The sequence below is a fragment of the Gymnoscopelus microlampas genome, assembly GCF_963454915.1.
Source record: "Gymnoscopelus microlampas genome assembly, chromosome: 11".
Taxonomy (NCBI): domain Eukaryota; kingdom Metazoa; phylum Chordata; class Actinopteri; order Myctophiformes; family Myctophidae; genus Gymnoscopelus; species Gymnoscopelus microlampas.
The window spans coordinates 15,177,814-15,191,425 of record NC_139948.1 but is presented as its reverse complement, the minus strand read 5'-3'; the positions used below and the strand labels follow the sequence as shown (position 1 = coordinate 15,191,425).

The 13,612-nt window shown below is 42.4% G+C and overlaps 2 protein-coding genes across 2 annotated transcripts; one reads left to right on the top strand and one right to left on the bottom strand.

Moving 5' to 3' along the window:
• Positions 1-1,240: 1,240 nt before the first annotated feature.
• Positions 1,241-2,506, top strand: LOC311054625 (UBX domain-containing protein 4-like; the record flags this gene model as incomplete). Its single annotated transcript, XM_084070632.1, has 2 exons — positions 1,241-2,262; positions 2,380-2,506. 2 exons carry the CDS (start codon positions 1,241-1,243, stop codon positions 2,504-2,506), a joined length of 1,149 nt encoding a protein of 382 aa, XP_083926758.1.
• Positions 2,507-6,288: 3,782 nt separating this feature from the next.
• LOC311054624 (S-phase kinase-associated protein 1-like) lies at positions 6,289-6,771 on the bottom strand (the record flags this gene model as incomplete). Its single annotated transcript, XM_084070631.1, has 1 exon — positions 6,289-6,771. The coding sequence occupies one exon, from the start codon at positions 6,769-6,771 to the stop codon at positions 6,289-6,291; it is 483 nt and encodes a 160-aa protein (XP_083926757.1).
• Positions 6,772-13,612: the final 6,841 nt, after the last annotated feature.

Sequence of the window (13,612 nt, the reverse complement as noted above, 5' to 3'; positions counted from 1 at the left end):
GACGCTGTTTGTCCAAGATAAACTGTCACACCATCAGCTTGCCATCTTCTCTCTCAACCTACGAGCGAGGCTCCTCATGGCCAGCTGTCATCGTCAGAGCTGATAACAACTTCATTTGTGTATAACTATTGTGATCATTGACGGTTTAGTCAGAGAGATATTTTTGCTGTACGGTGCCCCGTGTATCGATTCTCCCTCTTAATACATTGTCAACTTTTTAATTTGAGAACCAGCCTGTGTCTGTCTTTGATTTCGTCTCATCCTATTTACACTGGGTTTTCAGCTGTTTAACTGCAAATATAGTTTTAATTAACATAGAGCAGGATTTACGACCCTTACCGTTGGATTAGTTTACGTTTTGTTTATGTACAATCACCGTCTCTGGAGTGTGGATCCCTCGGCCAATCCGACTGAGGCACACGTCATCGGCAGCCAGTGTGAGCGAGCGGGGCGGAGCTTTCCCTTTCAAGGGAACCAGGAGACCTGGTACTGCCAGACCCCTAGTGGTTGAAATCTGAATGGCCGGGCTTCGCATGACGTGTGTCCCTTCTATGTCCCTTCTATGATGAAAGGGGGACAGACTTTTTTTGGCTGGGGCCGGGGGACAAAGTGACCATGCCCATGTATGGAGAAAACAGATACAAAGCCTCATGTAAGCCCGACCCCTTGGGTCTGGCAAAAACTGAACACAGACAGAGAAGGGCTTGAATGAATGACGGGGCTAAGCGATCTCACACCATAGACAACCGAGACAAGAGGCAGTGGGCTCGGGCGTGACCGCTTCTGTGATCAACCTTGATAAACCTTGTACAACAAATTTACCTAGGTAATTTTCTAGGTACATTTTCTAGGTAAATAACCCAATTTAATAAACCTTGTAAAACGAAAATATTCCTCCAGTGGTCACCACACCTCCTCCACAGCTGCCGATTCGTGCACAGCTGTTGATTCCTTTAAAATGTATCTGTCAGTCCTTGTTCCTTTATGTCCATATATGGAGATCCCTGATGTCATCAGTATATGGCCATATACAGGCATGCCGATATGGGCAAATCGGTTGGATCTGCAAATCTGGACAACTGGATATCCATATATGCCTATGCATATCGGGTTTGTGTATGGTTAATCTTACGTCAGCGGCCAATATAAGCTTGTGCAGCTTGACTTAATATAAGCATTGATGCTACTAGTCAATAACCTAACAGAAAACACAGATAAGACAGGCACGATTTGCTAGACAATGCTGTGGTTTCAGGGCTCCATTCACAATGCCATTGCCTCCGCCAAGCAACAGACTTTCATCTTTGTTGTTGTTATAACAGGTGAGGATGAGCAGTCTGCACAGCTGATGTCCAGTTGGGAGGATGACAACGTTTCTGGAGCTGCGAAGAGTTGTGTGGCAATCAAAGTGGATGCCAAGAGTGAGACATGCATGCAGTTCTCCCAGATCTATACAGTGACGTGCATACCATCCAGCTTCTTCATCGGAGAGAATGGTATTCTCCTCGAAGTCATCGCCGGCAGCGTGTCTGCCGAAGAACTCACGGGAACAATCAACAAAGTCAAACAGATGCATGCTCTGCAAATGCGTGGCGGGATAGCAGAGTTATCATCAGGTGACACCTCCAAAAGCTTTCAGCCGGAGGAAAACCTGGAGACCTGGAGACGAGAACAAAGGAGGAAAGAAGAGCAGGAGATCAAGAAAGAGATGGAGCGGAGGAAGATGGAGAAGGACATGTTGAACTTCAAGAGTAAACTGGAGGACTTGAAGACCAAGCAGCTCCTGGAGGAGTGGAACCGTAATAAGGCTGTACAGAAGGCAGACCGGGACCGCGTTAAACAGCGGATTGCTTTGGACAACGCTGACAAAGCTGCACGCTACACCAAGAACCAGGAGATGGAGGCCGTCAAGCAGGCAGCACTACGGGCCAAGCGGGCAGAACAGAAAGCCAAGAAGGAGGCCTTGTTAAACAGGGTCAGGGACAGACGTGACATAGTGAATATACAGTTCCGGCTCCCAGACGGTTCTTCCTTCACCAATCAGTTCCCCTCAGAGAGCAGTCTGCAGGAAGTGCGGCAGTTTGCGGTTCATGAAGTTGGGGACCGCTGGCGCTACGGTAACTTCTCCCTTGCCACCATGTTCCCTCTGCGGAAGTTTGCAGACGAGGACCTGAACAAGACCCTGCTCGAGCTAGATCTGGCCCCCAGTGCCTCCATATTGCTTATGCCTCAAACGGGCTGGCCTACCAACACGTTGGGCCGGTACGTTGGAGGTACAATATATATATTATTCGATATAATTAAGAATATAGCATTGTATCCCCTGCTGGCTGTATGGAGGTTATTCACAGGCACCCCACAGCCCAAAACGTACCCCAGGTCATCATCAGCCACCTCTGGTGAACAAACGCCAAAGAAAGACGGCAACATCAACCGGTTACGTGCCCAGGAAGACAGCGAGGACGACAATAACACTTGGAATGGCAATTCGACCCAGCAGATGTAATGAAATGACAACAGAGGTGTGCTGTTTTAGAGGGTTATTGTTTTCACTCTTTTCCAGGGCTGCTCTCCCTCTCCTCCATTGCATGAGTAGATAATAATGTAGCCAGAGGGAGGTCCTTGTCTGAGCACATAAAGGTACCAGTTCAGGCATAGGGTTAGAATGCTATTGCCCGTCATCTGCTACTGTCTGTCATTTAGCGAGTGAACATTGAATGCCCTACCCTTGGCATGTTCTTGTATTTGTGTGTGCCCATTGGGTATATATTTAAGTAAGTTCATTATTAAATCTATAATCAGAATCAAGTTGATTCTGCTGCTACTTTCTTTTTTTATTGCGCCGCATCCTCATCAGCATTGGTGAGGCTACCCTGCGGAAAAAACCCAGGCATCAGTGATGAGCCAGTGTGCAGACATAAGGCCACCACCCCTCATCCCCCAGTAGGATTTCAAACATGTGGATGTTCGTGCATTTTCTTGAACTGATGTCACAGACTGGCCACATGAAGTAAAGTCTGATATCCACATACAGTAGAAGCCATTATGTAAAAATGGCCTTGTAGCTGTACAGGGCCAACAAATGGCCATGCATCATACAGATGTCTCTCCTAGGATTTATTCTCCAAACTCCTCCAAACAGTAGACACCATAAGACACCATGAAAACTAAAAAGAAGTTGAGTCCATGATCATTATGAAGCAGAGCATTGGCAAGTCCACACTGGTGCACCCAATTATGACATCAACTTTGCTGGCTTCTGACTGATTGAGAGCTTCACTCTGACCATGTGACTCTGCCCAAACTACCTTAAACCCTCTAAACCAGTGAATCAACGTCAATTTAACTACTTTAAACCTATACACGTCGGCTATTTTCAGAAAATCGTATACATATTTTATAAACAGTCCAACACAAATTCTCTGATGGAGAGTGAATTTGGTGGTCCTTGTACATGAAAAAGTTTGAGAACCACTGCGCTAAACAATTTGTAATATACACCTTTTAATATAATTAAAGGTAGGGTAAGTGATTTGCATTGGTTAAAATAAGTGTTAAATAGCTCTATATTCTGATAGTACTCATTGCTATAGAGTGTTTGTTCAGTATTAGGAGTCTCCTTGTCTCTCCACCTCTTCATTAAACAGAAAATGCATTTTCGTTTCAGTTTCAGTTTCATTTCCAATTTTATCCAACCAGGGCAGAGAACTCAATCATGATATAGATTAAACAAGTGAAATTGGAAGTGATGACACTAAGAAATGAGCAGACAAAATTGGAACTGGAACACTATACAAATTAAGCTTAAAAATGGGTACTTTCTCCTGATTGGCTGAGATTTTAACACCTACCGAAAAATGTATTTTCTGTTTATTAAAGAGCTGGAGAGACAGGGAGACATCTGTTACTGAACAAACACTCTATAGCAATGATTACTATCAGAATATAGTATTTTAACCTTTTAACAAAATACTTTTTGTTTTAACCACAAAATATCACTTACCCTACCTTTAAATCATTTTTACACTATTTATTCAATAATAAAATTAACCTTTTCAACTCAATGTACAGACAAAAAACAAACATATATTAAACCTTCCCTGCGATTTCCCAGAGGATTAGACTCTGTTCTAGCCAATAACACTGAAGACAAATATCTGAGAAAGATTATTCTTAGTCAGAATAACTTCTTAGTTCATTCTTCTTAGTAAGAATGAACAAGTCATAATGGAATACACATGTAGGTATGCATAGGTAGCCAGGGCACTTAGGCCCGGAAACAGAATACCAGACTACGCCACCCTGGGAGTTTCACCCAGAGAATATCACATACATTTTAATAAGAGGGGAGCAGAGCCTTGTGTTCCCAGTACAATAAATATATTTATTTAGACTCAGGGCAGACACTTAATACTTCAATTCCATAAAACTATAAGGGGAAGGTCATCGGATTATAAATATCGTTCTTTACAAAACCTATAATTGAATGACTCAAACACAAGTGATCTCAGGAGTGACATTTGTGGGAGGGGCCTATTTCTTAAAAACAAAACGCCATATATCACCACACTTGCAATTTCCCAGAATTGCACCTTTCTAGTTACTAGTTCTTAATTGCACCTGAGTGCTGCTGTGACGTTTCGGGCATTCGCCCTTTTCAGAATCTTAATGGGAATAAAACCCGGACTGGATCCGTGGATCTAGATCCACAACTTCAAATTGTAAAATCAACAGGAAGTTGACGTTTGTATCTATATATACAAACAGTACTGGGTTGTGTGATGTTCTATACTGTCAGAATCAGCTTTGTTTGCATTCGTTTACAGGCTAAAAGAGTGACTTTGAGAGCGGTTTCACTGTACCATGGAAGTCAATGAGGAGCATATTTTGAATTATCAATTTCTAATCAATGGAGCAACTATTTTTGTCCTGGCCCTTTAAGGGAGAAATGTATCCAGAACCAAGTTCTCCAGAATGTAAACATTGAATGTATGGGAATCAAACAAAAAAGTCCTGTGTTCATCGACTGAGCACCAGACCACTTCATCAAAAAGTATAAAACATAAGTTAAAAAAAGGTACTTCTGTGGCCTACGGGCAATGTGCACAAGAAATCCAGCACCGATTGGTCCAGAAGTTTGTGAGATTACGGATTAGCTTTGTTACACAGACAGACAGAAGACAGACTGGTGCTCGGATAGATTCCTGCAAAGCCATGCCGTAAAAGTATCAAAAATATGAAAAAGGTTTCTTTAGTACGTCCAGTTATAGATGCTGTACTCCCTTGTGATTGATGCCAGTGTGTTGACTCCCATAACATTTTCCTGACTGCTATCTTATACACTAGCCATACCATTACGCCAAACAAGCGGTCTCTCTTCCGGGCTATTATATTGACTGCCACATGTCCGCCAAAACAAACGAAAAAACAACAACTATATTAAATGTTTCATTTTAGTTGTGAAAAAAAGCCTTTACTTAGTTCACTCAAAGGAATTTGTAGAAGCATTCTTTTCTTTTCTTTTTTTTTTGTTATTTACACCACACAGTGCAGGGTGGTTCTTGAGTGGTGTGATTCTAAAGAACTAGACACCGGCCTACTCTGGAACGATGCAAATAGGGAATGCATGCCCCACCCTGTTATGCAATACCCATTATACCTGTCATCAGAGTACCCGTTGTAACCGTCTGTCTGTCTGTCTGTCTGTGTCCCCTTTGTGCCCATATATGGAGATCTCTGTATCTGTCTCTCTACCTGTGTCCCTTTCATGCCCTTATATGGAGATTCCTGATGTTATCAGCATACAAGGGGGGATCGTCGGTTCTCGAAAGTCCTTGTGCAGAGGTAAACGCCTGAGGAGAATGTCTGAATGTCTGAAGAGTGCAAACTGACTGTGGAAAGTAGACTAAGTAATCAAATGGCAGGTGTGGGAAATTTGACGTGTGGGGAACTTGCCAAATCAAGCTTAGGCTGGGGTTGCTCATTTGGACCGTGGCCAGAGTGTTTTCAGGAGGTTCTGGACAACAGCCTATCCGGCTGACTCGATGCTGGGCACTGCACTCCCTCGGGTCGTCTGAGACGTATGCGGCGAACGGTTCTCGAGATACGTGGATTACAGACGTACATACGTACGTACAGAGATTCCCTGTATTTACTGTAAGATAATGTGAATATTAACAAGTATGATTATGAATAGCATGTCAAGTGCACCCAGCCAATTGGGACGAGTACTCTTCAGTGTTTTGTCGGGGATCGTGTGACACCATCGACTACCCCCCCCCCCCCCCTTTAATTATCTTGACACCACTGGTTCTCTTTGCGTATCTGGTCTTCTTCCTCCTCCGTTAAGTCATTCTTAATGTGAAATGTCTTCCTGATCTCCTCCGTGGTTTTGCCTTTGATCACGTTGGCCACCGACCTGCAGGTAACATCTAACAATCCTTTGATGTCCAAATAGCTGGCAACCAGGATAAGTTCAAACAGCGTGCCCTGGTCAACGTCGAGAAACTTCTGATCCCACACAGGGATGTCGTGTGTCCCCTTCTCCCTGTCCTGGGGTGGAGGGGGGTCATCTTTGTGATGGGTGACCCACTGGATCACCTTCTTGAGGATGGCAGTGTTTACATTAGGGAGAAGAATTGGATCATCATCTCCTTCATCATCCATTCCCAAATCTTCTAACATAGTCTTGATGACGACAGATTGTTTGGCCATTTCCACATCCACTTCGAAGATCTGTCCATCGGAGCTTTGCAACTTTATTTGGGGCATAACTGTAAATGTTTCAAGTCAACTCACCGCTGAAGTCAATAGCAAGGCCACAGATGCGTAACAAGCAAAAGACAACTCGTTAACCAGATCCAAGGCCACTTCGAGAATATGCTTTAGGCTGTGCTAAACAACTATTACTGGATTCTCTTTGATGCTTCCCGTCCTGTTAGTGATTAATCTCTCTTAGAGTTGCTGCTGGAACTGAACTACTGAGATGTATGGAGCCTCTTTTATGCTGCTGGCTTGCGGTCCTGACATCACTATGATGATGTCAGATAGTATCAGACGTCTCCATATATGGAGCTGCCTATGTTAGTTATGCCCAAATATGGGACCATGACGTCGATGGCTTATGTATGACGTATGACGCCATGTTTGGGAAAGGTTTCAGCCCATCAGTCATCTATGTCTCTGACATCATTTCCTGGAGGCCAATCTATGACATCAGTACAGCATGAAGCTGTGAGTGACGCATCAACAGTTTGGGGATCTTATCTCCAACTTTGATATTCTGGGTTTTGAACAAAGAGCCTGTGATTGTATGGCTGACCTGTACTCCAGAGGAACTGGATGTGTTGGTGACAACTACACATTTAACTTAGTTGGATTTAGGTGCAAAGTAAAACATATTCCAAGTGGTGGCTTTGAGGACCTTTGTGTATGCAACATTTTCCAAGTGGTATATCCTCTGAGCCACAGATGAACTAAACATCTAACCTCATATTTTCATGTTGCACATGGGAGAACTGACTATTTTGATCTCAATGAAAGAGTACAAAAAAACAGGGTGCAGAGTACAGATTTACCAGAAATGTGAAGAAAAGAGCCTTATGTGATTATACAGCTCTCACATTTCGTCTGTGCTACAGAGGAACTAGAGGCGAAAATATATCAAAAAGTAGTTTGATACAGACAAGAACTAAAATCCTATACAGAGCTGCCCCTATGCCAGTATGTCAGACACCAGGATACTGTCACCAGAAGAATACAAACACCAGGATACTGACACCAGGATAGGGTGCATCCACACATGAGATACAAGTTGACGCTAGTTGTCGCAAGCCCATGTTCCAGTTCCGGCCATTTCTGGCCGTTACTCAATGAAAAGCGGAACCTGGATATGGGCTTCAGACACGCATCTTTCCGTTTTTTCCTATAACATGGGATTGGATGGGACTTCCGATGACTTGTATCTTCTGTGTGGATGGAGTCTACACAAGAATGCTACGAATGACACTAGGTGTCACTGTCACATGGACGGGCCACATCAGAAATGTGGTCCTCTGTCTGGGACCTACCACGGGTCACAGACAAGATCAGAGAGAGAAAGATGAGGCTGGCACCCGGAACTAGTGGCAAGCAAACCCACACCGTGGGAGCCAACCCAGGGCACAGCAAGGAAATGCAAGAAGCACACCACCTACATATGCACTGTGGTGCGACAGTGAAGCTAACAACTGACACCAAGATACTGACCAGGATACTGACACCAGGACCATGATACTGACACCAGGATATTGACCAGGATACTGACACCAGGATACTGACCAGGATACTGGCACCAGGATACTGACACCAGGATACTGACCAGGATACTGACACCAGGACCATGATACTGACACCAGGATATTGTCCAGGATACTGACACAAGGATACTGACCAGGATATTGACACAGCATCACAAATAATCAAACTTTGCTTGTCTGACCATTTCTGGGTTATGCAGTAATGTAGTTATCAATCTTTAATGCATAAGGAAATGTCCACTTCACTCCAATTCACTAGTTTTTAGATTTACAGAAGACTATGTAATGCAAAAAATGTAATGCAAATTCTCTCTATCACACACACACACACACACACACACACACACACACACACACACACACACACACACACACACACACACACACACACACACACACACACACACACACACACACACACACACACACACACACACACACACACACTTCCTTCAATTCCAGAGCCACAAACCAACAGTCACTGAACATGTTTCACTGCCACACCGGGCCCCAACAGCAACAGAGCTACAGCAACAGAGCTACAGCAACAGAGCGTGGGGTAGCGTGGGGTAGCTATGTGTGTGGGGGTGTATGGGTGGGTGGGGTGTGTGTGGGGGGTGTGTTTGTGTTTATAAAAGCTCTCACAGCAACAGAGCTACATCTTGAACAACATCAGCACATGACACGTACAGCATCAACAGCATACAACAAAAACATCATATAACACAAACTGCAGCAGCAGAAGCAGCATCGAGCAAAGGAAAAGGAAAAGTTACTGTAGGTGTGTCACGATTATTACATAATCACCTGATCGCAAGTATTTGAGATAATCGCAATACTTTTTCAGATAATCAGCATAATCATTTCCATGTTGAAGACATTGTTCATATGTTTTCAAACATTTTCAAAAATAGTGGAAATAGCAGACTGCTATTTCCACTATTCATGTTTTTTTTAAAGTATAAAGTTATTGAATTACGCAAATTATATATATATATATAATTTGACAGATATCAGATATATAAATCAGGGTGCACCTTTTGTTTACGAAGACAGACACATTTTTATGAATAATGTTACAATGCTCAATGTACGACGCAATAATTAATTCATTTGGCCTAGTTAATCGCAATTATTTAGCAACAATTAATATGTCATAATCGTGACAGCCCTAAAGAGGTTCCTACTTTGAGTCGTCTTCATCAGCCGTCTTCAGGGGAAACCCCCGAGAAGGATGAGGTCTTCGGCCGTTCGACCGTGCGGACCAAGTCTTCGGAGGAAACCACCATGCAGACAAAAACATGGATAGAGAGAGATCTCCAGATCTCCATCTCTAGGGCAGGGCATCCTCGGATGAGCCTTCAGGCAGGCGTCTCCCATCATCTTCATCCTCCATACATCAGCTTGGCTTCACCAGTACTTTACATCTCTCTGGTTAGCTTCACCAGTACTTTATTAGAGGTGGATGGTCTGGGAGGGTGTTACACTGTAGGTGAGAACCTCAGTCTTCTGGGCATTTACTTATGTGTGTGGGGGTGTATGGGTGGGTGGGTGGATGTGTGTGTGGGGTGTGTTTGTGTGTGTGTGTTTATAAAATAAAAAAAGACTACATTAAGGAGTCATCTAGACCTCGTAGTTGTAGTAGTGAAGCCCAGTTCTTGCTCCCCTCCTCCACTGATGGCCTGTCTTCATAGTCCACGCTTATAATGAAGAGGAGGGGGAGGGGGGTGTGTCCCCTCCAACACCTCTGCCAGCCTTGAGTATCTGAATGAAAGAAAGAAAGAAAGAAAAATTCAAGTAACCGAGAGCCACATATATGTATACTGTATCCTGTCACAACATACAGCCTAATATACGTAGAGCTTGAAGATCGGCTATTTTCACAATGTTTGCCTCTTTCTTACGTAATATTTGACCATTTGGCCAATTTAGTATTAAAAGTCATTAAATTGTAAACTTTATAAATGTGCAAATACCCTGTATACACTTATAGGGCATAGCAGTGGCGGCCATTTTGTGGTGTCACAGATAGAAAACCCATTCATTTTTCCCATGGAGATTTAAGAAAATATTTTTTTTATAAATTATTAAGCCTGGAACCAAGCCATCCAGGATCCTGATGATACTTACTGATACTTGAGTAAAAGTACCGATACAGCAATTTTGAAACACTCAATTACAAGTACAAGTCTGGTATTCAAACTTTACTTCAGTAAAAGTACAAAAGTATTGGCATCAACATGTACTTAAAGTACCAAAAGTAAAAGTACTCATTATGCACAAAGCGTTACGATGTGACGCGTTGTGAGTTTGTAGATCGGCTATTTTCAAATAGCCTAACTACTGTATATAGGCTATAGGGCTGAAGTGGTATGTTTTGTAATAATAATCCAAATCTACAAAGTAACTAGTAACCAATGTTTTCAAATAATTGTAGTGGAGTAAAAAACTTGTCTCTGGGATGTAGTGGAGTAGAAGTAAAAGTACTGGAAATGTAAAATACTCCAGTAAAGTAAAAGCTCCCTCAAAATTGTACAGTACTTGAGTACATGTACTTAGTTACTTTATACCACTGACTAGGCCTGCATAGCCTGTCTTAGCATCACAATCAAACACAGCTCAACAATACAACATGACATGTTCACTTATCACACAGCACAACAATGCTTCATCCTGACTAGGTGTTGCTTTACCAAGTAAAATAAAATGAAATTAAACACACATTCCATCAATTCCTTTAATGCTAAGCCGCTAATTAGCTAAGCTAAGTCACCTGCAGAAACTCACCTCTGTTTGGTCAGATGGAGAAAATGTCTTGTCACAAGCGTGTTTATAGCAGCTTTCACCACTCTGGTAAACACTGACAACTCTACTCAATGTTCATGTAGAGTAATGTTACATTATGAGCCTGTAACAAACTGTGTGTGTGTCTGTCTGTCTGTGTGTGTGTGTGGGGGGGGGGGGGGGGGGGCTGACAATTGGAGGACTTATAAAGCCCGCCCCTCCCTCCCTGCTCCCTAGGGAGTGTGGAGCAATAACTAACTACCTCCCAGGGCAGGGTTTCTCAAAGTGGGTGCCCCGTGGCCAGTGGTGTGAAGTAACTAAGTACATTTACTCAAGTACTGTATTTAAGTAAAATGTTGAGGTATTTTCACTTTACTGGAGTATTTACAAATTGCAATACTTTTACTTCTACTCCACTGCATCTCAGAGAAAAATATTGTACTTTCACTCCACTACAATTATTTGAAAACGTTATTTACTAGTTACTTTGCACTTTTGCAGATATAAATGATTACATTATAAATCATACATTAACCACTTTAGCCCTAGTTTATACATAGGCTATTTGAAAATATCCGATCTACAAGCTCAACAGGTTGTTGTGAGCTTGTATATATATATATATATATATATATATATATATATATATATATATATATATATATATATATATATATATATATATATATACACATATATATTGCCATGTATGCCATCCATTTATGTTGTAGTTATGTTAGGTTCATTCTTTAATAAACATTTGTTATTTATTTTAAACCTGATATCCCTTCCCTTATTGTCTCCGCCAGGCCGAAGGCATGGTGAGAGAGTATGTTTTACCCTCTGTCCGTCCGTCTGTGTATGTGTCTGTCCGTCCGTCCGTCCGTGTGAGTGTCCGTCCGTCCGTGTGTGTGTCCATCCTGTCTGTGTGTTAGCAGCTAATCTCCGGCACCGTTGGCCTGGTCGCTCCGAAACTGTGCACACACACTCCCTGGATGCCAATTCAGAATCTTTACACATGGCCAATCTTTACACATGGCCATGGGCCTGTTATAGCGCCACCAGGAGGCCGATTTGTGCAAAACTCATTTTTTTTACATTACTCCTACAGCTTGTATCCAAACGTCATGCAAATCGGTACACAGTATCTCTATAGTCATGTGTTCAACACGGGTCTGTCCGATTTCCCATATTCCATCCTCATTGCCTATGGTTGGCTTCCAAAGTTTGCAGGATTGGTCCGTTTTGAACAAAAAGCCTCAAACTATGCACACAGCTTGCGATTTCCGTGAAATTTCACACGCACATTCCCACTAGGCCGAGGAAGAAATGCCACCCTTTTCACATTGGCCTGTTATAGCGCCACCAGCAGGTCTAATTTAGCAAAACACATTTTTGGAACAAAATGCCTCAAATCACGAATGCAGTTTCTGATTGCCGTGAAAGACCTATAATATATATATATAGAATAAATGGAACCCTTTTCCCATTGGCCTATTATAGCGCCACCAGGAGGCCAGAATAACGTACCTGACCTGGCGGAGACCTGTGCTCCGAGGAGCACTTTTTCTAGTTTGTGGTTGAATTTGTTCTTAAGCCAATCAGAGGCGGAGTAGAAGTGACATCTCACATTGTGTTTATACCACCCACCTGCCCATCTCTGGGCAGTCATCTCCTTCATGACAGAGGGACTGGTGAAGGAGGGAGAGAGAGAGAGAGAGAGAGAGAGAGAGAGAGAGAGAGAGAGAGAGAGAGAGAGAGAGAGAGAGAGAGAGAGAGAGAGAGAGAGAGAGAGAGATTGATTTATCCTAACTTGTGAAAATAGAGGAAACAACATTTCCACGGCATCCAAAATAAGCTTGCCTTCTGGAGGGGGCTGCTTGAACAAAAATTAAAACAATGTATAACCATACCCAGTCAATCAAAAATCTTTATTCTTGATGATCAAGCTTCCAAAAAATGGGCTAAATTTAAGTTTAAAATGTACACCAAAAAAACAGACATTAATTAATTTAACAACGACTGGTGAGATATACACGCATTCCCAACTTAATTCACAGGCAAGTTACATAGCTTGATAATGAAATATTATAACAAAAGCACAGCCACACAATCTCAGTTAAATTGCCCTGGGCTACCACTGTAATAGGTAGCCTATTATGTATGTAAATTGGTGCCATAAGTGATAATAGTATGTATAACCATTTATACAGCACCTTCTAGTGGACATGCTATGTAACTGCAGTGTAAACATATGCCTGAACCAATTTCCTTAGCATACAAACACAGGTAGTAATTGAGTTTCACTCATTGAACCCATAGGACTTTGTATTGCAGATCCAGTGCATTATTTCCATTATTCGTTAGTTTCCTCTGATTTCATTGTATGGTATTGGTTACTCATACCATAGGATTAGTAAGGCAAGTACATTATTCCAAATAAATGATCCAGGAACTCTATGGACAATGTACTGTATAGTAATGCCTACCTGAAGGATTTATTAGGGTGCTGTCCAGACAATGTCCTCAGC